This window comes from Bos taurus, chromosome 3 (assembly GCF_002263795.3).
Source record: "Bos taurus isolate L1 Dominette 01449 registration number 42190680 breed Hereford chromosome 3, ARS-UCD2.0, whole genome shotgun sequence".
In the NCBI taxonomy this organism is placed as follows: Eukaryota; Metazoa; Chordata; class Mammalia; order Artiodactyla; family Bovidae; genus Bos; species Bos taurus.
Window position 1 is genome coordinate 93,134,687 of NC_037330.1, and position 24,899 is coordinate 93,159,585.

At 51.2% G+C, this 24,899-nt stretch overlaps 1 protein-coding gene across 1 annotated transcript in view; it reads left to right on the forward strand.

The window, feature by feature from the left end:
- The window catches only part of SLC1A7 (solute carrier family 1 member 7), a 51,028-nt gene extending 28,782 nt beyond the window's left edge, over positions 1 to 22,246 (forward strand). The window contains exons 4-11 of the mRNA NM_001205904.2: positions 9,575 to 9,617; positions 12,812 to 13,034; positions 16,472 to 16,571; positions 17,222 to 17,455; positions 19,786 to 19,980; positions 20,801 to 20,935; positions 21,330 to 21,432; positions 22,028 to 22,246. Coding sequence (NP_001192833.2) covers positions 9,575 to 9,617; positions 12,812 to 13,034; positions 16,472 to 16,571; positions 17,222 to 17,455; positions 19,786 to 19,980; positions 20,801 to 20,935; positions 21,330 to 21,432; positions 22,028 to 22,246 — 1,252 coding nt within the window. The remainder of the gene's footprint in view (positions 1 to 9,574; positions 9,618 to 12,811; positions 13,035 to 16,471; positions 16,572 to 17,221; positions 17,456 to 19,785; positions 19,981 to 20,800; positions 20,936 to 21,329; positions 21,433 to 22,027) is intronic.
- The last annotated feature ends 2,653 nt before the right edge of the window (positions 22,247 to 24,899 follow it).

Consider the following 24,899-nt stretch of genomic DNA (forward strand, 5'->3'; position numbering starts at 1 on the left):
AGCTCTGTAATATCTTAAACCTTATGCCTCCTGTCCCTCTGCCACTTCCACCATCGCACAGACCACCATCACCTCTCGCTTGAGGGTCCAGTACAGTCACTGCTTTCTCTCTGCTTCCCTACAGTCTGTTCTCAGCACAACAGCCAGATGGATCCTTTAAAAAGCTGCTCACAACCTGTCATAGGTTGACAAAATCCGCAGAGTTCACTGTGGCCTGTGGGCCCATCATGATCCACCCTACCACATACAGGTTGGGCCTCTGACCTTCACCCCAACTCTCTCCTGGCTCCAGCCTGCTGGCCTCCATACAGTCCTCCAAATGTCCTTAGGATCCTATCTCAGCACCTTGTCCTCCTTGCTGCCTCTGTCAAGATAGTCCTTCCCTTGCTCCATTTACACCTCTGCAGAGGGCCCTCCCAGCCCCTCTCTCTTCATAGCCTGTCTTAGTGCCTGACATTACCCATCTGTGTATTTCTGTCTCACTGGAATAAAGTACGCTCCGGGAGGGCCAGTTGTTTAAAAACCATCCTGCTGTATCCTGGAGCCTAGAGCAGACCCACACAGTGGAGGCGCTGAGTGCTTGCTGGTTGCATACGCGGGAGGCGGGGACATCTGTTGCACTGGGGCCGGGTTTGAGCCCTGACACGGAGAAAATGGCCAAGCACGAGGTGTCGAGGCCTGGGTGAGTCTTTGCCCACAGCCACCCTGGAGGACTGTGCAGAGCTGCTGGAGCAGGAGGAAAACCAGGAAAGCTGATGTCCTGGATGTCAAGGGCAGAGGAATTTCGAGAAGTTTCATGTCTAAGATCCACTATTTCTAAGATTTGGTGACTATGAGTCATCATTTCTTGGAGCCTATGATTCGAAACAGCCTTTCCCTGTGGTAGAAGGAGTCTTGGCGCATGGGGAGCCCCCGCCCTCCCCAACGGCCTCCCCTGCTCAGGGGCTCAGGGCCCTGGATTGGACACACATGTCAGAGTCAAATGTTCCAGGAGTCCCTGCTCTCAGCTGCTTTTCACGTGGTGAAAATTGATACTTTTGGTTTGAGGTTTTTCCCCCAGTTGCTTTCAACCCTGAGCAAGTTTTTTGCAAAGCTGGGTGGTTGGACATCGCTGTCATCATGTCTCAGTCAGAGAGTGGGGCTGCAAGGGAAGGTCACGTGCTTCCTGCAGGGACCCTCATCTTAGCTCTGTGGGATTGCTGTGTGGCTCCTGGGGGCCAGCCCCCTCCCCGGGCCTCTTTCCCCAGTGGGTTTCACGATCCCTTCTAGCTCTGTGGTTCTGAAACACAAAGGCCCAGAGGCCAGTGAGGAGGCTTCTGGGCACAGGCAGAAAGTTCTGGAGGCAGGTTCTGGGAGACGAGGCTGGCAGGACGGTGTAGAGCTCAACCTTGCAGACCTTGATTCCAGGCTGAGGGGGTGGCTACTCTACTTGAGAAGGGGAAGGCCAGTGGGTTTGGGAAGGATGGATCAGAGCAGGGTAGCGTTGAGTGGGCAGGATGTGCCTGGAGGCATGGGGATGTCCTGGGAAGAGGTGTAGTCACTTCGGTCCCATTCAGCCCATTTTTATTAAGTAACTTCTCTGGGCAGAGTTGGACTGAGAGGTGGTGGGGAGGGAGGACAGGGGGAGGGGTGCGGTGGGGAAGGCAAGAGAATAAAGGTCCCTGATTCCAGCCGTCAATCATCTTAGGACAGACAGATCGGAAGAGCACCCTGGATAGCCATTCTCGGCATCCTTTGCTAGCTCTGAGATGCTAAGAGGCTGTGCAGAAAATGAAGACACCAGCAGGGAAGTTAAAGCAGCTGTCTCAGCCTTGCTCTGGCCCAGAGCAGATGCCCACCAAGTGCTGTAACAGAACAAGAGTACGGGTGACCAGAAGAGGGAACTGGGAAATGGAGGCAGACATGACTAAGGCAAAGTCAGAAAGATGAGGGCTTCAACTGAACAGGAAAATAAGGCTCACAGCATCCTTCAGGGTGGGAAGATATACGTTATGTCTCTCTGAGATGCTTCCAGAGGAACACAACAGACCATGTCCCTGGATGAGTCTCCAAGACATGAGTTCATTTCCTAGAACTCCAAGTGGGGGCTCCAGAAAATTGATGTCTGCTCACAGGGCAGCCTCCTGGGACAAACCCAAGCAAAACACCAATCAGAGCTGGGCCCCTTCTTTGTTTTCTAATCTTTCAAATACACCAGAGAGATTAAGTCAGCTTGGCTCTATTTATAGCCCCCAGTCACCCCTTCAGGGATTGGATGAAGCTCTTGGGAGCTGTGCTTGGAAAGGAATAATTCCCACCTTTGGAGCTTGGGCTGGGGACGTGGGAATACTAAGTGAGGTGGACCGTGGCCTCACCCCAAGAGACATGCATGGAGGCCTGGGGCAGAGTGTATGGTCTTGGCCTACTAATATCTCCCAGGCACATTATGTCTGAATTTTATGTCTACCCAGGTCTCCTGGGGAAAAAAGGAAGGCTTGCGATGGGTCTTCAAAGCCAAAAGAAAATGTATGTATTTTCATTTAATAATCAAAAGTATAATTCTTTATGAAAACCTGAGGCTAGGACTTCCCTGGTGGTCTAGGGGACACGGGCTTGATCCCTGGTCAGGGAGGACCCTACATACCAAGGGGCAACCAAGCCCATGCACCACAACAACTGAGTCTGGGTCACAACTGCTGAAGCCTGTGCTCCTAGAGCCTGTGCTCTGCAACAAGATAAGCTACAGCAATGAGAAGCCCACGCACCATATGAAGACCCAGCTTACTCCCGCCAAATGTTTTTAAACACACTAAAAAAAAATCTGAGGATAAGCTTGTGGACAATAATACAGCCACACGCATCAGGAAATGCTTTTGGCTGCTAGTTAAGAGAAACCTGAAGCAGCAGAGGCTTAACTAATGTAAAGACATGTATTTTCTCTCCAATAAGCAGATCAGAGGTAGCAAGGATCACCAGGAGCCCATGCTCCCTCTACCTTTGTGCTTTGGCGTGTTTATTTAGCATTTGGCTTTTCTCATCAGTGTCTCATGGTGCAGTGAGGCTGCTGAAGCTCCACCTGTTATGTCCATGTTCTGGGCAGAAAGAAATGAGCTGGAGGAAAGGACCAAAGGGTCCTGGCTGCATAAGCATCTTTGCAAACTTTTTCCAGGAAACGCCACCCCATCACTCCCACTTACATTGCACTGACCACCCCTCTGGAAAGAGGCTGGGAAACAGGGCTTATTGTCAGGGCCCTCTTGGTCCCTGTAACAGCCTTCAGTTTCTGTTAGTGAGAAGAAAGAATGGAGACTGGGTAGACAGCTAGTCATCCCTGCCACAGCACATATTTTAAATTATTTCCATTATTAAGGATGTTGTAAAGAGATGAACGCATGAGGTGTAAGTTCCATTCGCTTTCTTACATGTGGCCTTTTGAATGCTCTTGGTTTCTGCTCAGGCAACAGTGGCTTTCCTTCTAAGTTTTATTAGAGAAACATCTAGTCACTTGAACCTACTGGGACTGTACCCAGGAGACGTTTTTGAACGTTATCACTGGCGCAATATGGACATCATTCTGGTCACGAGTGCTCAGGCCAGCGTGCCTAGTGTGAGCTTTGGCTCTGCTTGATTTCCAAAGCCCTTGCTGGCAGCCATTGTTCTGGTGGCAGAAATTTGCTTATCACTTGTTGAAAAAAAATCCTCAGGTGAGCTTCTGCAATCTCAGCTCCTAACCCTGCTTTCCCTCTCCCTTGTGACAATGCTGAAATCAGCGGGGAAAACCATGGCCATTCTCTACCAGTTTTCTGCCTTGGCAGCTCATTGTAAGTCCTCTTCTAACCGCCACATAAAATACAGGTTACCCTGAACCTGTATTTTAACAGCAGTGAAAAAAAGTTATAGTTTCTGCTTCTCAACACTGACTGCTGGGGTGTAAAGTCAAGAAAAAAAACCCACACTTGTGTTCACATGTATAACTCCATGGATATCTGAGCTGAGTCTTGCAAAAGAAGAGACATGCCAAGAACAAGAGTGAGCAGGAAGGAGGGTCCAGGTAGAGGACGCAGCATGAACACGAGGCTCTGGGCTGTTCAGGGAAGTGCTAGCACAGGAACAAAAATCCTTGTGAGCATCTCTGACTTAGGATAGATTCCTAAGGCAGATTATAAAGGCAGAAACCCTCACTGTAAATTGAAAATTGCTTTATAGTTTGCTGCCAGAACCGTGCGAGGGAGTCCATGTCACCAAACATCCTCTGGCATTGCCCTTCTTTGGGATTCGAATGAAAACTGACCTTTTCCAATTCTTTGGCCACTGCTGAGTTTTCCAAATTCGTTGACATACTGAAGGCAGCACATTAACAGCATCATCTTTTAGCATTTTAAGTAGCTCAGTTGGAATTCCGTTACCTCCACCAGCTTTGTTCGTTGTAATGCTTCCTAAGGCCCACTTGACTTCACACTCCAGGATATCTGGCTGTAGATGAGTGATCACACCATTGTGGTTATCTAGGTCATTAAGACTGTTTTTGTACAGTTCTTCTGTGTATTGTTGCCACCTTTTCTTACTCCCTTCTGCTTCTGTTAGATCCTTACTGTTTCTGTCCTTTATCGTGCCCATACTTAAATGAAATGTTCCCTTGATATATCCAGTTTTCTTGAAGAGAACTCTAGTCTTTCCCATTCTATTGTTTTCCTCTATTTCTTTGCATTGTTCACTTAAGAAAGCTTTCTTAACTCTCCTTGCTATTCTCTGGAAGTCTGCATTCAATTGGGTAAATCTTTCCCTTTCTCCCTTGCCTTTTGCGTCTCTTCTTAGCTTTTTGTAAGGCCTCCTCAAACAACCAGTTTGCCTTCTCGCATTTCTTTGTCTTTGGCATGGTTTTGGTCATTGCCTCCTGTACAATATTATGAACCTTGGTCCATAGTTCTTCAGGCAGTCTACCAGATCTAATCCCTTTAATATATTCATCAGCTCTACTGTAAAATCATAAGGAATTTGATTCAGGTCATATCTAAATAGCCTAGTGGTTTTCCCTATTTTGTTCAATTTAAGCCTCAATTTTTCAATAAGGAGTTCATGATCTGAGTGATAGTCAACTCCAGGTCTTGTTTTTGCTGACTGTATAGAGCTTCTTCATCCTCAGTTGCAAAGAACATAATCAATTTGATTTTGGTATTGACCACCTGGTGATATCCATGTGTAGAGTCATCTCTTGTGTTATTGGAAAAGGGTGTTTACCAAAGGGTTGACCAACATGTTCTCCTGACAAATCTCTGTTAGCCTTTGCCCTGCTTCATTTTGTACTCCAAGGCCAAACTTGTCTATTATTCCAGATATTTCTTGACTTCCTACTTTTGCACTCCAAACCCCTACAATGAAAAGGACATCTTTTTTTGGTGTTAGTTCTATTAAAGTGAAAGTGAAGTCACTCAGTTGTGTCTGACTCTTTGCGACCCCGTGGACTGTAGCCTGCCAGGCTCCCCCATCCCTGGGATTCTCCAGGCAAGGGTGCTGGAGTGGGTTGCCATTTCCTTCTCCAGGGAGAAGTTCTATTAGTTCTATTAGGTTGGTACAAAAAAAAACTGTGGTTTCAGACTGTGAATTTTAAACCATTATAACTAGGCTCAAACGCATCTTTGTTAATTAAAATAGGAACCATTACAATCAACATATTTTTGCCAATGAGAAATAAGTTTATTCCTGTAGTGTAAAAATCTATGCTTAAGAATTCAATGAGCTGTTGGGAAGCATTTCCTGCCTCCTGCTGGTTGTGGAAGCATTTTCCTTGCAAAAAGTTGTTGAGATGCTTAAAGAAGTGATAATCGGTTGGCAGGAGGTTAGGTGAAAATGGCAGATGAGGCAAAACTTTGTAGCCCAACTCATTCAACTTTTGAAACATTGGTTGTGTGATTTGCAGTCAGGCGTTGCCATGGAGAAGAATCGGGCCCATTCTGTTGACAAGTGCTGGTTGCAGGCATTGCAGTTTTCCGTGCATCGCATTGACTTGCTGAGCATACTTCTCAGATGTAATGGTTTCTCCAGGATTCAGAACGCTGTAGTGGATAAGATGGGCAGCAGACCATCAAACAGTGACTATGACCTTTGTGTGCAAGTTTGTCTTTGGAAAGTGCTTTGGAGCCTCTTCTTTTGTTGATTATCAGGACTACTCCATTTCTTCTAACAGATTCTTGCCTGCAGTAGTAGATATAATGGTCACCTGAACTAAATTCACCCATTTCCATCCATTTTAGTTCACTGACTCCTAAGATGTCGATGTTTACTCTTTCCATCTCCTGTTTGGAAGATTGACCACATCCAATTTACCCTGATTCATGGACCTAACATCCCAGGTTCCTATGCAATATTGTTCTTTATAGCATTGGACTTTAATTTCACCACCAAACATACCCACAACTGAGTGTTGTTTCCGCTTTGGCCCAGCTGCTTCTTTCTTCCTGGAGCTATTAGTAATTGCCCTCCACTCTTCCCTAGTAGCATATTGGACAACTTCCAACCTGAGGGGCTCATCTTCCAGTTTCATATCTTTTTGCCTTTTCATACTGTTCATAGGGTTCTCACATCAGGAATACTGGAGTGGTTTGCCATTCCGTCCTCCAGTGGACCATGTTTTGTCAGAACTCTACACTATGACCATCCATCTTAGTGGCCCTGCACAGCATGGCTCACAGCTTAATAGAGTCATGCAAGCCCTTTTGCCATGACAAGTCTGTGATCCATGAAGGGGATCATTTTTCTATTGAGGTATTAATGTTTTTGTGGTCCATTTATTTATGTAGCAAATATTTACTGAGTGCCTGTTATGCGCTGGGCACTCTTCCAGGAGCTAGAGACATAGCAGAGAACAAAGCAGAGATCCCACCCTCCAGGGAGCTGATGTTCTGGCGAGAAAACACAGAGAGTGAACGTGGAAACAAGGCCAAGAATTGTAAAAACTCTTTTAAAGATTGAAGATGGTAACACTTTGTTGTATAGTTTCCCCAGTTTGTTTGCTTTATTATTTTATTTGTATTGTAATCTGTCTTAAAGAGCTTCTTAATTTTTTAGCTTTTGATTTTGGCCTGATTTTAGGTTTATAGAAAAGTTGCAGAGTACAGAGAGTTCCCAGCTCTGCTCAACTTCCCCTGACGTTAGTAACCTACATCTAGCACATTTGTCAAAAGTAAGACATGAGATTAGTACAACAGTATTAACTAAATTGCTTCACTGGATTTCACCAGTTTTCCACTAGTGTCCTATTTTTCTGTTCCAGAATCCAATCCAGGATACTAAGCTGCACTTAGGAGTTCTTAGTTTTAATGAAGTAAAATCTACTGATTTATTTTAATTGCTCATTTTGTTCTTAGAAGTCCTTCCACATCCTGAGATCTGATAAAATATTAATCTGTATTTTTTCTAGATATTTATGGTTTTATTTTCTAAATTATTTATTTCTTTCAGCCATCTGGGATTTATTTTGGTGCAGTGTACATAAAGATCTAGGGCTTCCCAAGTGGCTCAGTGGTAAAGAATCTGCCTGCCAAGCAGGAGACATGGATTTGATCCTGGGTTGGAAAGATCCCCTGGAGAAGGAAATGGCAACTCATTCCAGCATTCTTGTCTGGAAAATCCCCTGGACAGAGAAGCTTTGTGGGCTCCATGGGGTCACAAAGAATCCAACATGACTTAGTGACTAAACAAAAACAACAGCATAAAGATCTAGGGTTTATTTTTAAAGTTTTTTTTTTTTTTTAAGGGGACCATTTTTAAAGTCTTTATTGAATTTGTTACAGTATCACTTCTGTTTCATGTTTTGATTTTTTGGCTGTGAGATGCATGGCATCCTAGCACCCCAACCAGGGACTGAACTTGCAATCCATGCTGTTGTTCAATCGCTAAGGGTTGTCTGACTCTTTGTGACCCCATAGACTGCAGCACACCAGGCTTCCCTGCTTTCAAACTGTCTCCCAAAGTTTGCTCAAACTCATGTCCATTGAGTTGGTGATGGCATCCAACCATCTCATCCTCTGTCACTTCCTTCTCCTCTTGCCCTCAATCTTTCTCAGCATCAGAGTCTTTTCCAATGAATCAGCTCTTCACATCAGGTGGCCAAAGTATTGGAGCTTCAACTTCAGCATCAGTCCCTTCAATGAATATTCAGAGTTGATTTCCTCTAAGATTGACTGATTTGATCTCCTTGCAGTCCAAGGGACTCTCAAAAGTCTTCTCTAGCACCATAGTTCAAAAGCATAAATTCTTAAGCGCTCAGCCTTCTTTATGATTCAATTTTCACATCCATATATAACTACTGGAAAAACCACAGCTTTGACTAGACAGACCTTTGTCAGCAAAATGATGTCTCTGCTTTTTAATACACTGTCTATGTTTGTCAAAACATTCTTTCCAGGGTGCAAGTGTCTTAATTTCATGGCTGCAGTCATTGTCCACAGTGATTTTGAAATTACTTCCCAAGAAAATAAAATCTGTCACTGTTTCCATTTTTTCCATTTATTTGCCATGAAGTGATGGAACCAGATGCCTTGATCTTAGTTTCTTGAATGTTGAGTTTTAAGCCAGCTTTTTCACTCTCCTCTTTCACTTTCATCAAGAGTCTCTTTAGTGCCTCTTCTCTTTCTGCCATTAGAGTGTTATCATCTGCATATCTGAGGTTGTTGATATTTCTCCTGGCAATCTTTATTCCAGCTTATGATTCATCCAGCCTGGCATTTTGCATAATATATTCTGCATATAAGTTAAATAAACAAGGTGACAATATACAGCTTTGATGTGCCCCTTGCACTGGAAAGCAAACTCCCAGCCACTGGACCACCGGGGAAGTTCCAAGACCTGGTGTTTCTTTTTCTGAATAGTTGGTCAGCTATGCAGTTCTCTAGAATGGGTCCTTCTTTTCTTCACCGATCTGTGAAGCAACTTCTATAGGATATGAAATACTAAGATGTCCCAGGTTCTGTCTCCAGGTATAGGCTCCATTACATTGATTTTTCTGTTGATGGTTGTCAGTATCTCACTGTTTTGAGAGTTGCATACTTATAGTATGTTTTCACATCTGGTAGGGCAAGACCCCCTCCTGCTTTAGAAGATGAAGATTATGTTAACAAGAATAATGATCTGATTTATATGCCAGGTCCTGTGTTGGGAGCCACAGATAAGATATGAATGACCAAGTCCCCCCTTCAAGGAGGCCAGTCAACGGGGAGGCAGACACCTGACTAGTGCCACCAGCAGCGTGCTGGAGCGTAGGTAACTATAGGGGAAGGGCCAAGGAGTCTGCCTGGAGCAGTTGCAAAAGGTTTGGTCTCTGCTTGACTGGTGTAGGAATCAGCCAGAGAAGTAGGCAGGGCATTTCAGGCAGAAGGAACAGCAGTCAAAGGCCTGGAGTTGGAAAAGTACACAGCGTATTTGGGAAACCATATGCAGTTGGTGTTGAAGCGTAAAGTCTTGGAGTGATGGAAAGAGGCAAGGCTGCAGGGGCAGGTGGGGCGGGGTCATGGAAGGCCTCCACTGCCAAAGGAGGTGTTCAGGTGACCCCAAGGGCCCTCCTGTCCTGGAATTCTTCAATTACTAATTCTCTTCTCAGGAACATGTTCCCAGCCAACCTGGTGGAAGCCACATTCAAGCAGGTGAGTGGGTTCCTGGGTGATGGAGGGTGGGCAGGCAGGGCCAGCCTGGGCCTGGCTTGGCTGGTTAGTCTCCCTGTCTCTGGGGGTGGGATGCTACAGGAGAGGGGCGGGGGGTCAGGGGAAGACCTAGTTCTTTTGAGCCTCCTGTGGCCGTACGCCTGCCCTGGGTTCTGACTTTTCACGAGGAAGAGTTATGAGGGGAGAAGGAAGCCCCCACTGAGTGCTGGCTCTGCCCTCGGTTATGCCCATGCTCACGCACAGGGTCTCTCTCAGTCCTCACAATAACCCTACCCTGGGCTAGGACCAGAACATCTCCTGGATGAGGAAACTGAGACTCCGGAGGATTAAAGGATTTGCCCAAGGTTAAATCACTAGTAAATGGCAGAACTAGTAGGTGAACTCAGACCTGCTGGCATCAAAGCCTGTTTTCTCTTTCTTTTTAAAATAACCCTTTCCTGTAATAAAAACAGTAATAACACTCACTGTAAAATATTAGGGAAATACTAAAATAAATAAGTGAAATTCACTCAGTTGTGTCCAACTCTTTGTGACCCCCATGGACTGTATGTAGCCTGCCAGATTCCTCTGTTCAAGGAATTCTCTAGGCCAGAATACTGGAGTGGGTAGCTGTTTCCTTTTCCAGGGGGTCTTCACAACCCAGGTATTGAACCCAGGTCTCCTGCGTTGCAGGCAGATTCTTTACCAGCTGAGCTACCAGGGAAGCCCAAAGCAGAGGATAAAAATACTTGTAGTTCCAGGACCTAACAATAGTGATAGTAGATGGTATGCTTCTAGTCTTTTTTTCTCTGTTGAAATGTTTTAAAAAATAAAATTAGGATCATAGTACACACACAGCGTGCATCTTGCTTTCTTCCCCCACTCCCATTATTTCATGAGCACTTTACATGGTTATTAATGTTTCTTAAAAATACAAGTCATGTACGGATGTGAGAGTCGGACCGTAAAGAAGGCTGAGTACCAAAGAATTGACGCTTTCAAGCTATGATGTTGGAGAAGACTTTTGAGAATCCCTTGAACTGCAAGGAGATCAAAGCAGTCAATCCTAAAGGAAATCAATCCTGAATATTCACTGGAAGGACTGATGCTGGAGCTGAAGTTCAATACTTTGGCCACCTGATGCAAAGAGCCGCCTCATTGGAAAAGACCCTGATGCTGGGAAAGATTGAAGGCAGGAGGAGAAGCAGGTGACAGAAGATAAGATGGTTGGATGGTATCACTGACTCAATGGAAATGAGTTTGCGCAAACTCCAGGAGGTGGTGAAGGACAGGGAAGGCTGGTGTGCTGCTGTCCTTGGGGTCACAAAGAGTGGGACACGACTGAGCAACTGAACAACAGCAAAAAATACAACACTTAGTGATGATGTCATAGCCTGATGTAAGCAGAGGCTGTAATTTATTTGCCTATTTCTCCTTTTGGTTGTTTACCAAAACAGCCTTGTTGTTGTTATTCAGTCACTAAGTGATGTCTGACTCTGTACCCCATGGACTGTAACACACCAGGCTCCTCTGTCCTCCACTGTCTCCCAGAGTTCACTCAAATTCATGTCACTGAGTTAGTGATGCTATCTAACCATCTTATCCTCTGCTGCCTCCTTCTTCTGCCTTCAGTCTGTCCCAGTATCAGGGTCTTTTCCAGTGAGTTGGCTCTTCACATCAAGTGGCTAAAGAATTGGAGCTTATGAATAGTCAGGTCAGTTTCCAACAATCTTGTACACCAATCCTTATTTGCACTTCTAATAATTTCCCTTCTAAAATGTCAGTCTGTTGGTTGACTCAGTCCAACAAGCATTTCCTGAGCTTCCCTGTGGTGGGCCCCGTATTGAGCCTGGAGACGCACAAGAGGTGGGTGAGAGATGGAGGAGAGGCCCCAAAATAAGGAGCTGTGAAAGCCTGAGCTAATCACTGTATCTTCCCTCACCTCTTGTGTCTTCATCTATGAAATGAGCCAAGTAGTGAAGGGCCCTGAATGCTAGGCTAGGGAGTTTGGATATTATCCCAACAGTGATGGGCAATTACTGAAGATGTGAGAGAGAAAGAGAACATTGCTCTACTTTGTACCCCATCTGAAATGCCTCTATCTTTTGGCAAACTCCTACCCATCCTTCAAGAATCAGCACCTGGCACAGAGTGTTCAACACTGGGATGATGACGGTGGTTATGATGGTGATGGTGGTGGTAGTGGTAATAGCAGTAATGGTTACAGAAGGCTCACCGTGTGCCAGGCACTACTGTCAGCACTTTACATACATCATCTCATTTAACCTAATGAGGTGAGTAACTATGAAGACCCCACTTCACAGATGAGGGAACTGAAGCATTGAAATTTTAGGTATATTTCCTGAGTGGTTCCTTTTCTCCACCCACCCCCAGAAACTTTGCTTTATTGATACCTGGTAGGAAGATGGCAGCCCTTGTTTGGGCTCATAGTACCTGAGGAATGAGAAGAAAAGACTTGGCCATGTCCTGGGGGCTGAGGAAGAGGGGTAGCGGATGTAGCTCTCCCCAGCTGGCGTCTCATCTCAAGAAAGCTCGGGGCAAACTAAGCTTTCCTAACAGAAGGTGCAAGTTTCCTTCAGTGCGAGGCAGGACTGGCTGGCTGTTAGGCAGATGGATAGTGGGTGGCTGAAGGAGGACAAACAGGTGAATGGAGGATTATCCAGGCAGATTATCTGTGTAAGAGATGGATGGATGGTTAGAGAGGGTCCCAGCCAGGTGGCGCTAGTGGTAAAGAATGTCAGTGCAAGAGATATAAGAGACGCGGATTTGATCCCTGGGTTGGGGAGATCCCCTGGAGAAGGGCACGGCAACCCACTCCAGTATTCTTGCCTGGAGAATTCCATGGTCAGAGGAGCCTGGTGGGCTACAGTTCACAGGGTCTCACAGAGTCGGACATGACTGAAGTGACTTATCACAGGTAGGTGTGATGATGCACAGAAGGAAGAGGGGAGGAGGGATGGAGGGAGGTGTGCCTGGGTAGTGTGTGGATGAATGAACAAATCTCAGTTTTGCTTTTTGGTAAAATATTAATAATCCCTGTCCTGCCTATGTCACAGGGTTACTGTCAATCACATAGTTCATGAGTGGATACAGATGTGCTTCCAAGATGTTATTATTATTGTTGTTGATATTACGCTTACTCCTGACTCATTCCTGGTTGGGGTGTCGCCCACCAGTATCGCACCAAGACCACCCCCGTTGTCAAGTCCCCCACAGTGGCATCAGAGGAGGCCCCTTCTCGGCGGATCCTCATCTATGGGGTCCAGGGGGAGAATGACTCTCATGTGCAGAACTTCGCCCTGGACCTGACACCCCCTCCAGAAGTCGTTTACAAGTCAGAGCCTGGTACCAGCGATGGCATGAACGTGCTGGGCATTGTCATCTTCTCTGCCACCATGGGTATGTGCTGCCCACCACCCCAGGAAGCCTGGCCCTCCTTGCGTTTACCCCTCCCTGCATCCCCTGTCCAGTAACCTGAATAGCCTGGAGTCTCCCCATCTCCAGGAGGTTCCTTCCTTTCCTTTTCCGAGGGAGTGACTCAAGTCCCTATTCCATTACCCAGGGACAAGGGTATGTCCCTAGCCCTCCCTGAGTTGGAGCTGCTGTTCCTCACTGGGAATTCCCCATCCCTGGGTGCTATTTGCCTCCAGGGATGATGGTCCTCTCTCTGAGAAGGCCATGCCTCTGACTTTGCCAGCAGCTGTTTGTTTAAAGCCCTCATTCTTCCCTTCCACCCTCAACCACAGGGCTTTCTCAGTGGGCACCTCTCTCTGCAGACCTGTCTGTGCCATTTCTGGGGGCCCGTGACCATACCTTTTCCTTTGCTGGGTCCCCAAGGCCCACCACAGGCTACTTATCATGAAGCTGGTGAAGTTTAACTTGCACAGGTCCCTTCTAAGGCCTGTATACTTTTTCCTTTTTTAAATTTTGTGTTCTTTTTCTTGAAGAAGGCACCCAACTGTGCAAACTTCAGATCTTACAAAACCTCTGGATATGCCTCTGCCGGCAGCGTCCCCCCCTTGACCACCCCCACCGACATATGCACACAGCCTTCTTCCTTCTTTGGTAGCAGTGATTTGTCACTAAGTCGTGTCCAACTCTTGCCACCCCGTGGACTGTAGCCCACCAGGCTTCTTTGTCCATGGAGTTTCCCAGGTGAGATTGCTGGAGTGGGCTGCATTTCCTTCTTCAGGGGATATTTCCAACCAAAGATCGAACCCACATCTCCTGCATTGCAGGCAGATTCTTTACCAACTGAGCTACCAGTGAAGTCCTTTTCTTTTTTGGAGTCTAGGAATTCCTAACCCCTCCACAACTATCTAGCTTGTCAGTCCTGCCTCGTCCTTCTAGGTCATGCCAGGGGTCACCAGGAGCCTCACTATAAAATCCTATCAGCCCCTTCCCCCAGCCCCAGCCCTGGGCCTAGTGGAGCGCTCTCCAGCTTCCAACTCCTACACAGGGTTTTCTTCTCAAGTTAATTCTCCCATCTTCTTGGTTTCTTAGGCAAGGAACTTGGGGGTTACTTTCTACTTTGCCTTCTGCTTCAACTCACACCCAAATCCCATCAGGTCTGCCTCTGAAATCTCTCCAGCCTCCGCATTTCCTTCTGCCCACTGCCCCAGCCAAGGTCATTGTCATCTCTCACCTGGTTTCTGGAAAAACTGCCCCAAGAGTCCCCTGTCCTTGTGTGTCCTCCTCACAGGGTCATTGAGTCCCCATGTAAAGCCTCCACTGGCTCGGAGAGGGGTGCCTCTCTCGGCCGGCTCACTTCCCCAGCCGCTCTGCCTGTCGGTCCCTGGAAGGCACCTCCCTCAGCCAGGCTGCTCCTGCCCCTCGCTCTCCGCTACACTTTCCTCATCCTTGAGGGGGCTTAATATTAGTATCCCATCCTGGGGAAAAGTCTAACCCCAGTCAGATGCCCTGTGTTATTCCTTAAACATTTGACCCAATACAACTGCCTACTTGTTAGTGTGGCTGTTCAATGCCTGCGTGGCAGCTGTGTACATCCCATGCAGGCAGACACAGGTCTTGGTCTCCGTGTAGCCCCACAGCCACCACGTGACTGGTTAGAGCAGGTGCTCGGTAGACTGGGAAAGATGGGTGGATGGGCAGATGAATGACAATGGGGAATGGAGCTCTTTTCATCCTGGTCAAAAGGCCAGGTGGGCACACAGAGGGGCCAGGACCTCAGAGACCCTGGTGTATGAGAGGACAGTGTTTGGAAACATCCTCAGCACCTCTGATAATCTGTCCCCCGCCCTGGACTTTCTTCCTTTTCCCCAGCCATCACCACTCTCTTAGGGCTGGGAGCATACTAAAAGGACATCTATTAGCAGAACTAAAGAAAAGTTTGAGAGCCTTCAACTCGTTTCACTGTTTACTGAGCACGTCACTGTCCGCGTGTCAATGACTATTTTTCGTGTGTCCTCTTGCCTTGTCGATGTCTCTGTGTGCCCCCGCCTGAGTGTGAGTGAGCATACCATGCAGCTGCTCCCCTCACTGAGCCTCCTTCCCCGTTTTCTCCCTGGTGTTGGGATGTGGCTGATGCTAAGGTGGCCTTGGCCTTGCTTGTGGGAGGAAGCCCACTGCCACCCTCCGCATGTACAGTTGCTCTAAGCCAGCCAGAGCCTGGGGGTGGAACAGGGAGCTTGATGAGGAGCAGGAATAGCTGGGGAGGGACAGTCAGCGGGGAGCCTGGCTCTGAGTTCAGCCAGGCTTCCACAGGCCAGATGGACAGAGCTGGGCCCAGTGTCACCTGCCTCTCTGGCCTCTCCTGCCCACCCCGGTAGGGCCCCTCCACTCCCCTCCCCCGTGGTAGCTGCTCCCTGTTCCGCATGGGTTCAGACCATCCTGGGCAGGGAAAGAGCTCTTCCCTGGGGTTCCAGAGGCCAGGATCCAGATCCCGCCCCTCACTGGCTGAGTCAGTGGATGAACCTCTTGGACACGGCAACAGTCAGCTCCATGAAGGCAGACACAGAGTGTATTATGCTCTCCATTTTTGTGTCACCAGTGGGAGAGCAGGTGCTTGTCACTGTTCCAGGAGTGACCTAACTGTGGTTATCTGCATGAGCTCAGAACCCCAAGGGGAGGGTGACAGGGGCTTTGGAAAAGGCTTTGTCATTCATTCCCTTGTTCATTCATTCAATGATAAGTTGCCCTCATGGGTTAACTTTCTATTGGAGGAGACAGAACAACACAGTGGATGACTGTTATAATAAGTGATATGAGGGGATCAGAAAGAGATGTGTTAGAGAATAAATGGGGAGTCTGCCAAGGGGGAGTTGGGGAGGTGCAGGCCTCCAGACCAGGGCTTCAGGCATCAGGAACTGAGTGGACAAAGGCCCCACCACAGCCAAGAGCTTGAGGTAGTCTAAAAATGTGAAGAAGGCAGGATGCAGGAACAGAGTGAGGAAGGGAAAGCGGGGGGCAGACAGAGGCGGGAGTTAGAGGCATGGCCAGGCTAAGTGGGGCCTGAGCCAAGGTGAGAGGGGTGGGCTGTTGGTTACGGTCTCTGTGTGCAGGAAAGTCAGTTGGGGGTGTTGGCAGGGAGCATTTTTATCTTTAGAAGGTGGCACGTGCAGCTGGGTAGAGAGGAGGAAGAGATGGAGCCCCGTGGGGAGGTCACAGCCCTCTCCAGCGGGGAGGCCAGGAAGGGAGGGGAAGCAGGGGGGAAGCGCCGGGTGGCAGAGGCTGCTGGGCTGTCGGCCAGGCGCTGAGATCTGTGTGTGCCCGTGGTCCGTCCGTGCCTAGCCCCAGCACGTGCTGGCTCATGCAGGTGTCAGGCAGGTCTGCCTCCCTCTGCCAGGTGTCATCTGCCGTGTCCCCGCCCTCCGCAGGCATCATGCTGGGCCGCATGGGTGACAGCGGGGCCCCGCTGGTCAGCTTCTGCCAGTGCCTCAACGAGTCTGTCATGAAGATCGTGGCCGTGGCTGTGTGGTGAGCCTCGTCGTGGGGGTCGAGGGTGGACTCCTACCTACTCCACCCCCTTCCAGCCCTGTCCTGGGCAGCTGGAGGGACCCCGTGGTCCCGTAGGAATGAGCAGAAAGCTGCACAGGAGGATACCCCCAGCCCTGCCCAGGCCAAGTCCCAGCCCCGGGCCTGCCACTTCTGGCCCCGACAGGCCCCCTGGAGGCAAACCAAGAGCTAATCCTCCTGACCTCTCAGGCTGTTTCCCCATCTCCTGGGGCCTCATTAGCTCAGCTTTTGGAGAAAGGAGACCCTGGAAGTGACAGCCAGCTGCCACTCCTTGGCTCAGAGTTCAGACCTTAGGAATCTTCTAGTCCAACCCTGCACAGTGAGATAGGGTAAGGCAGAGGCCTGCCAAGGTCAGCCATAGAGGCTGTCTCATCGCTGGGCTGAAATGTGGGCCTGCAGAAGAAGGCAGAAGGGTGAAGGCTGTGCATGGCTGGACTGGTTAAGGGGGCATTAGTGACACCGTATGCCAGGTACCCAGGTACATAGTCACATTCTATCCTCACAAGAGTCCTGGGAGGCTCAGGGCAGACAGGCCTGGCAGTGATGTAGTGCCCGGGCCTCCCAGGGTCTTTGCCTGCCTGGTGGTGAGCCGGCTGCCCTGCCCACCCCAGGTACTTCCCCTTTGGCATCGTGTTTCTCATCGCTGGCAAGATCCTGGAGATGGACAACCCCACGACCGTAGGAAAGAAGCTGGGCTTCTATGCAGTCACCGTGGTGTGCGGGCTGGTCGTTCATGGCCTCTTCATCCTGCCCCTGCTCTACTTCTTCATCACCAAAAAGAACCCCATCGTCTTCATCCGCGGCATCCTCCAGGCCCTGCTCATCGCACTGGCCACCTCCTCCAGGTAGCCCTGGGTGGTGAAGGTGTCAGGGAGGAGACCATGGCTGAAAGCTATTCTTCTGTCCAGCCATCATTTGTCTGTAGCCATGGAACCATGGAAAGTGTCGATGTGACCTACTTCACAAACTTGGGAGAGGATGTGGTAACAAGACCTATTCTTGAAATGCATGAGCCCCTACCTTCCCGAATGGCAGCCAGCCCTCCTCTGCATCCCCAGGGCTCACTCAGTCCACGTGGGGGTTGGTGTCCACGTGTCAGGCGCAGGCAGAGCTGAAGAGTGATGAGTCTGCAGTCTCTACCGCCTTTCACTGCCACGTGGTGCTTCCATTGGAGTCAGGCCCTCTGCTCTTCAGGGACTTTGCCTGGTTACTGGCACTGGCAGGTAGCCCTGTCACAACGTTGGCAGTGTCTCTAGACAGTGGGAATCTGAGTCATGATTCCATTACCCACTAGCTCTGTGACTGCGGGCAAGTCACTCCACCTCCCTGGGTGGTGGGGTTAGTTTCCTCATATACAGACTGGGGATCACTGTGGCCTCTGGCATGTAGAGTTGTGGTGTGATTAATGGAGATAACCCACTAAGGCCATTCTGGGCTTGGTGAAGCAACACCTGACCTCAAGCATCCCAAACCGCAATTGAGTGCAGAAGACCCAGGGAGATGAAGTCATGCAAACTCTGCTATTGAGTGAGGAGAGGGAAGGAGGTGGTCATTTACCGGGCATCTAACCCTGTGAAGAAACAGTGGTTCTCCCCACAGTGAGTGTCCAAGCTCTATACGAAGGAACTCACCTAAACCTGAGCCCATGTCTCTGGCCTCAAAGGTCTGGCTCTTCCCTCCATCCCTTACTGCCTTCTCTTCCCTAGGCCTCAGTCCCCCAGTCTGTAAAATGGAAATAAGGGCCACCACAGACCTCCTTCCCCGGCAGCCACATAACCCACCCTTGGCAGCAGAAGCACCTCATGCAGGACTCGGGAGGAGCAGAACCAATGAGGAAAAGCCCTAGAAGCCTTGTCTGGGAACCCCATCCAGGGCAGAGGGAGGAGGCGAGAGGGAAAGATGAAGCCCCGAGCAGCTGCTGGCCCCCATGCCGCTGGTTAAGCCCCACCAGTACCAGCAGCCCTCGCCATTTCCTACAGGAACAGCAGCCTCGGGCCCAGCATGCCTGGGGCCCATGAGGGGCTCTGGCAAGTGTACCTGGGCCTCCCAGGCAGTGACCTGTGGGGAGTAAGGGCTGTGGGGCTATGCAAACCTGAATTTCAGGCCCAACTCTGCTCCTGGGAGCTCAGTAACAACACAGCTACAAGAGCCAGGGCTACCATTGGTTGAGTACCTACGATGTGTGCTTGCTAAGTCACTAAATCGTGTCTGACTCTTTGCGATCCTATGGACTGTAGCCCGCCAGGCTCCTCTGTCCCCGGAATTCTCCAGGCGAGAATACTGGAGTGGGTTGCCATGCCCTCCTCAAGGGGATCTTCCCCACCCAGGGACTGAACCTGGGTCTCCTGCATTGCAGGCAAATTTTTTACTGTCTGAACCAGCAGGGAAGTGAAGTGAAAGTCGCTCAGTCGTGTCCGACTCTTTGTGACCCCATGGACTATGCAGTCCATGGAATTCTGCAGGCCAGAATACTGGAGTGGGTAGCCTTTCCCTTCTCCGGGGGATCGTCCCAACCCAGGGTTCAAATCTAGGTCTCCCACCTTGCAGGCAGATTCTTTACCAGCTGAGCCACAAGGGAAGCCCGAACCACCAGGGAAGCCACTACGATATGTAGACGCTATTCTAAGCGCTCTCTTGCTGAATCCTAATAGCTCCATAGTGCACCGATTGTCTGGGACAAGGGAACTATGGCACGTACAAGTTGAGGAGGTGCCACGGCCACTAAGCTAGCGGGAAGCTGGAACCTGTTAAGTCAGTGCCCCCAGCCAGGGCCCTGCTGTTGACCACTTCATCTCCACTCTGCATAGTCATGTGACATGGCGTCAGCCCCTCCTCCCCTCTGGGCTTCATTTCTTTACCTGTTAAAGGAACTCAAAACCTTCCTAGCAGGAAGCCATGAGGTGTAAAGCACAGCACCTGGCACCTATCAGATGCTCTGCTGGCGGTCACTGCCTTCCTGACCAGTGTGCACAGGGGGTCTCTAAGGCCCTGAGCCTGGGCAAGTCTGGCCACATGACTATTTTAAAAGCTCCTTCAGTCTGTTCACCCTAGATGGGCCAGCTGCCTGGCATTGGGGGTTGGGGGGGTCGCTTCTGTTACCGACCAGCTGGCACCCTGGGGGCCCTGACCATCCTGGAGGAGGGTGATGGGCAGACACTGGCCCTTCTATTCACAGCTCAGCCACACTGCCCATCACCTTTAAATGCCTGCTGGAGAACAACCACATCGACCGGCGCATTGCCCGCTTTGTGCTGCCCGTGGGCGCCACCATCAACATGGACGGCACGGCGCTCTACGAGGCCGTGGCTGCCATCTTCATTGCCCAGGTCAACAACTATGAGCTGGACTTCGGCCAGATCATCACCATCAGGTGTGGTCCTGACGCCCTGCACCCACTGTGGATGGGGGATGGTTGCTCTGGAAGGGCTTTTGGGAGTCTTGAGCTCCCATATCTCATGCGGTCTCTGAGGCCCAGAGAGGGCAAGGGGCTCATTCCAGGCCACACAGCAAGTCAGTGCTGGGGTCTCATGATTCAGGGCACCAGGCTCCTTCCCCAGGGCTGCCCTGCAGGTGGGGAGCTCTGAGCAACTTGGGGAGCTAGGGCCCAGAGGAGGGCCTGCAGCGGGGACATGCATAGCAGGAAGCACTGCAGGCAGGCACAGGGCAAGCAGAGGCCAGAGGCGGGACTGAGGACAGTGGAGGGGCTGCTGGTGTGGCCGGAGCTGGGGGATGGTGCCAAGAGAGGACAGAGGTGAAGGGGAAGGCCTCACATGCCAGCCTGAGGGTACAAGTCTGACCCTGGGGACCCAGTGCCAGTGGATGATGGGAGCCTGGACTCCCAGTGCCAGGACAATTTCCTGGACTCCTACAGGGACAGTGGCCCGCCAGGCTCCTCTGTCCATGGATTCTCCAGGCAAGAATACTGGAGTGGGTTGCCACGCCCTCCTCCAGGGGATCTTCCCAACCCAGACACAGGGCTTTCCACAGACTTCTTAGGACGTTCTGCTGAGGCCAGGGATACAGCCTCTGGGACCACAGTACCTTGGGCAGAGGCATGCCCCTGCCCCAAGAATGCCCTGCTGTGGCATTCCTAATAATGCCTGCTCCACAATGCTGGCCCCAGAGGCTCTGGCATTCTGGCCTCCTCCTTGGGCCCAGGGCCCAACAATGCTCTCTGCCCTCTCCTGCAGCATCACAGCCACCGCAGCCAGCATCGGGGCAGCTGGCATCCCCCAGGCCGGGCTCGTCACCATGGTCATCGTGCTCACGTCCGTGGGCCTTCCCACCGACGACATCACCCTCATCATCGCTATCGACTGGGCTCTGTGAGTGCCGTTCCCCCCACCCTCTCCTGTCCCCTGGGAGGCAGGCGCTCACAGTGGACTGGGGAGCTGTCATGGTTTGGCACAGTGGGTACTCATTGACACCTGCCCAGCTGCATGATCTGTGGGGCCCAGTTTTCAAAAGTGAAAACCTAGGATCCCTTGTCCAAATACTACAAAGAATTTCAGGAGGGTGGGAGCAGAGCATTAGCCCAAGCCCTTTGACACACAGGCCCTGAGGCACCACACAGCCACATGCCTGCATCACCCACTTCAGCACCGCCAGGGGGTGCTGGGCCGGGAGGACCAGGAAGACACCCGTCCTGTGAGCACCGCCCTCTCCCAGCTCCCCTTACAACAGAGGGCCTGCTGCTCACCGCCCACCTTGGCCCACCAGGGACCGTTTCCGCACCATGATTAATGTGCTGGGTGACGCACTGGCTGCTGGGATCATGGCTCACGTCTGCCGGAAAGACTTCGCTCAGGACACGGGCACCGAGGTGAGCACACCGTCTCCCTCCAGCCAGGCTGCCCAAAGGCCCAAGGGTGCAGCCAGGAGTGGTGGGCAGGGCAGCACATCAGCTACCCACCAGCGGGGCAGCCTTCCACCGATCCCTCCACACCTTGGTCTGCTCACGGGCACCCGGGTGACAGACTCCTCTCACAACTGATTGTTGAACACCCACCATGGCCGGCGGTGAACACAGCAACCTCAGGGAGCCATACCCTCGTGTCCTGTTGACAACAAGGCCAGTGTTCACACGTCTGCTGGGAGCTTCATGGTCCTCAGGGCTCCTTCAACAACTACTTGGAGTGGCTGTCCCATTCCATGGGGAGGACGCTGAGGCTCAGGCAGGGGAGCTGTCCACTCCCACACTGGATCCCAGGGGGCAGGTGCCCCCTCTCCTAAGACAGTCCCAGGAGGCAGGACAACTTGAAACTGGAGCCCAGAGAGGCCCTATGACCTAGCAAGGTCTCACAGCATGTCTGTAGGAAAACCAATCAGACTGTCCCCAGCCCTTTGCCTGTCCAGTCCTCCCTACTGTCTAACCTCAGTCCCTCCTGCTGCTGCCAAGACCTGTTTCCTCTCCCCAGAAACCACTGCCCTGTGAGACCAAGCCCGTGAGCCTCCAGGAGATCGTGGCAACCCAGCAGAATGGCTGTGTGAAGAGCGTGGCTGAGGCTGCAGAGCTGACCCTGGGCCCCTCCTGTCCCCACCACGTCCCCGTCCAGGTGGAGCAGGATGAGGAACCAGCCACCGCCAGTCTGGACCACTGCACCATTGAGATCAGCGAGCTCGAGACCAATGTCTGAGCCTGAGGAACTGCGGGGCCTGGGGAAGGCCTCCAGGGTTAGGGGCCAAGGGCAGGATCTCAATTCACTACTTTCCTGAGCACAAGGGCCAGACTCACACTATCTCCCCACCCTTGAGGGTCCAGAATGGGCTCCACTTGACGGAAAGTGGAGTGTAAGGAAGGGGAAAGACTGCACGTGGGGGTCCCAGCTGGAGAGTTACAGGCAGGCGTAGCCTGAGCCCCGACTGTGACATTTCCACTGGGTTGGCCTGTGCAGGTGGCAGGCAGGGGTACGGTCCCCACTTTCTGGATCACAAAGTTGAGGCTCTGAGAGCTGAAAACACGTGCCCCAGGTCTCGGAACAAGTGATATCAGGACTAGGACTCTAGTTCAAGGCTTTCAAGCCCTGGCCACTCCCTGCCAGAGGACAGGGATGGCTGCAGGGTCAGATGCTGAGAGGGAGGCTCTGCCCCCTCCAGGAGCCCCAGAGCCATCACTGCTTTCAGTTTATGAGGACATAGCAATGTCCTGGTTCTGCCCCAGCTGCGCCCCAGCCCAGGCCCGCCCCCACCCAGCCCCATAACACGTGGCCTCAGACCAACAGCTCTCCCCAAGGACGGGCCCAGCCTAAAGCCGAGACCCACTGCCTTCCACGTGCCACAGCCCGTCCCATCTCCTGGCCTAGCGGTTCTGTCTCATAAAGCTCATCTGATGTGGAGATGAAGATGTCTTCACCAGAGCTTCAAGGCCCCTAGAAACCCCCGGGCTAGTCTCCCATTGGACAGGTGAGCCAGCCAGGACTGGGGATGCAGACTCACCTGGGATGTTTCAGTCAAGCTGCCCAGATGGCCCTGGGGTCAGCACTCCCCACCCCCCACCCCAAAGCCCATGTGATGAAGAGGAGTTAGATTTTCTATTCCTTTCTGTGTTTTCAAGTTCAGTGATAACTAAATAAAGGTATTTTGTTTTTCAAGGCTTGTGGGCTTAGTGACCATACCCAAACCAGCATTTCTTTATTGGGTTAATACAGGCAAAGCGCAGACTTGCTTGTCTGGGCAGTCCGAGTACAGACGGGGCTGTCCAGGAAGCCGGAATGTAAACAGCCTTGTCTGCATAGCTGGAGTGTAGACAGGTCTGTCTGGGCTGTCAGTGTGTGGATGGGCCTGCCTGGGCAGCCAGAGTGTGGATGAGCCTGTCCTGGTGTCCAGAGCGAGGACAGGCCTGCTTGAGCCATTACATGCAGGAAGCAGAGCACGTGCTGGGCTGCCCAGGGGCCTGTCTGGGAACCACGGTGTGGACAGACCACTCTGCTCATAGCCTGGGTTCTACAGGCAGGACTCTCAGGTCAGTCCTCACAAAAGAAATACATTTCTTCAGCCAGCCTGGCTCCCATCTGTGAATGCTTTGCTTTAAGCAGGGGATGTGCCCAAGAAGTTTTCAGACTCTCCTTCCCTCGCTCTCCTCAGCCTCACAGTGTCTCTAGGAGGCTCACAGGGAACACAGAGGACCCTGGCCACACAGCCTGCTCTGGATGCACTTTGGGGAGAAGATACAGCCCCAGGGTTTTGCACCATGGAGCCCATGAAGCTGGGGGAGGGGATGAGAGAATCAGGAGGGTAATCAAGTCGAATATTCAGTGGAAGGACTGATGCTGAAGCTGAAGCTCCAAATACTTTGGCCACCTGGTGTGAAGAGCCGACTCATTGGAAAAGACCCTGATGCTGGGAAAGACTGAAGGCAGGAGGAGAAGGGAGCGGCAGAGAATGAGATGGTAGGACGGCATCATTGACTCAATAGACGTGAGTTTGAGCAAACTCCAGGAGACAGTGAAGGATGGGGAAGCCTGGCGTGTTGCAGTCCATGGGGTCGCCAAGAGTCGGCTGAACGACAACAATCACCTGCCTCCCAGGCTCCACTCCTGAACTACCTCCATCTTCCTCCCAGGGTCATAGTCTGAAGAGTCTGGGAAGGGCCCTAGGCTCCCCCTCCCACTATAGGGCTAGAGGCTATAGAATCCATCTTGGGAGCATCCTTCCTTCCTTAAGGCCTAATCACCTATGACAGATCAAATGTCCAGCTATCATAACTCTTCCTGTGGCACATCTCTGCTCCATACGGATCAGGAAGCTGCTCTTTACTGGGCTCAACAGCAGCATGCTTACACACCTCTAGTGGTGGGGGGCCACCACTTCCGGGACATGTGATCCTCTGTGGGGCAGCTCTGCCTGGCAGACGTTCTTCTTTGCTCTGAGCTGGGGGCTGCTTTCTTCTGGCCAGCTCTGGCCCCGCTGGTGACGGTGACACACTGGGCCAGTCTGCCACCTCTAGGCAAGCCTGCAGGGACCAAGGCCCTGAGGAGGGTTCTGCTCCAGCTCCCAGGCCTGCCTCCAGCCCCCTTAGCATCCCAGCATCTGCTATGGGACAGACCCCATCAGTCATGCCCACTCAGTGCCCAGGAACTCTGAGCAGCCCAAAGCCTGAAGGTCCTCTGCCTGGATGCTCAGCCCCTCGGGAGCACAGAGTGGGCTCACAGGCTTTGTGTGGTGGTCCCGGCCCAACCTGTTGACCCCCAGCAAGTTGAGGGGCTGCACGTGCCTCCAGGCCACCTCACCTTCACCTAAACCCTGCATCCCTGGACTTCTTTCCATGGGATGACTCTGTGGGCCCCCAGA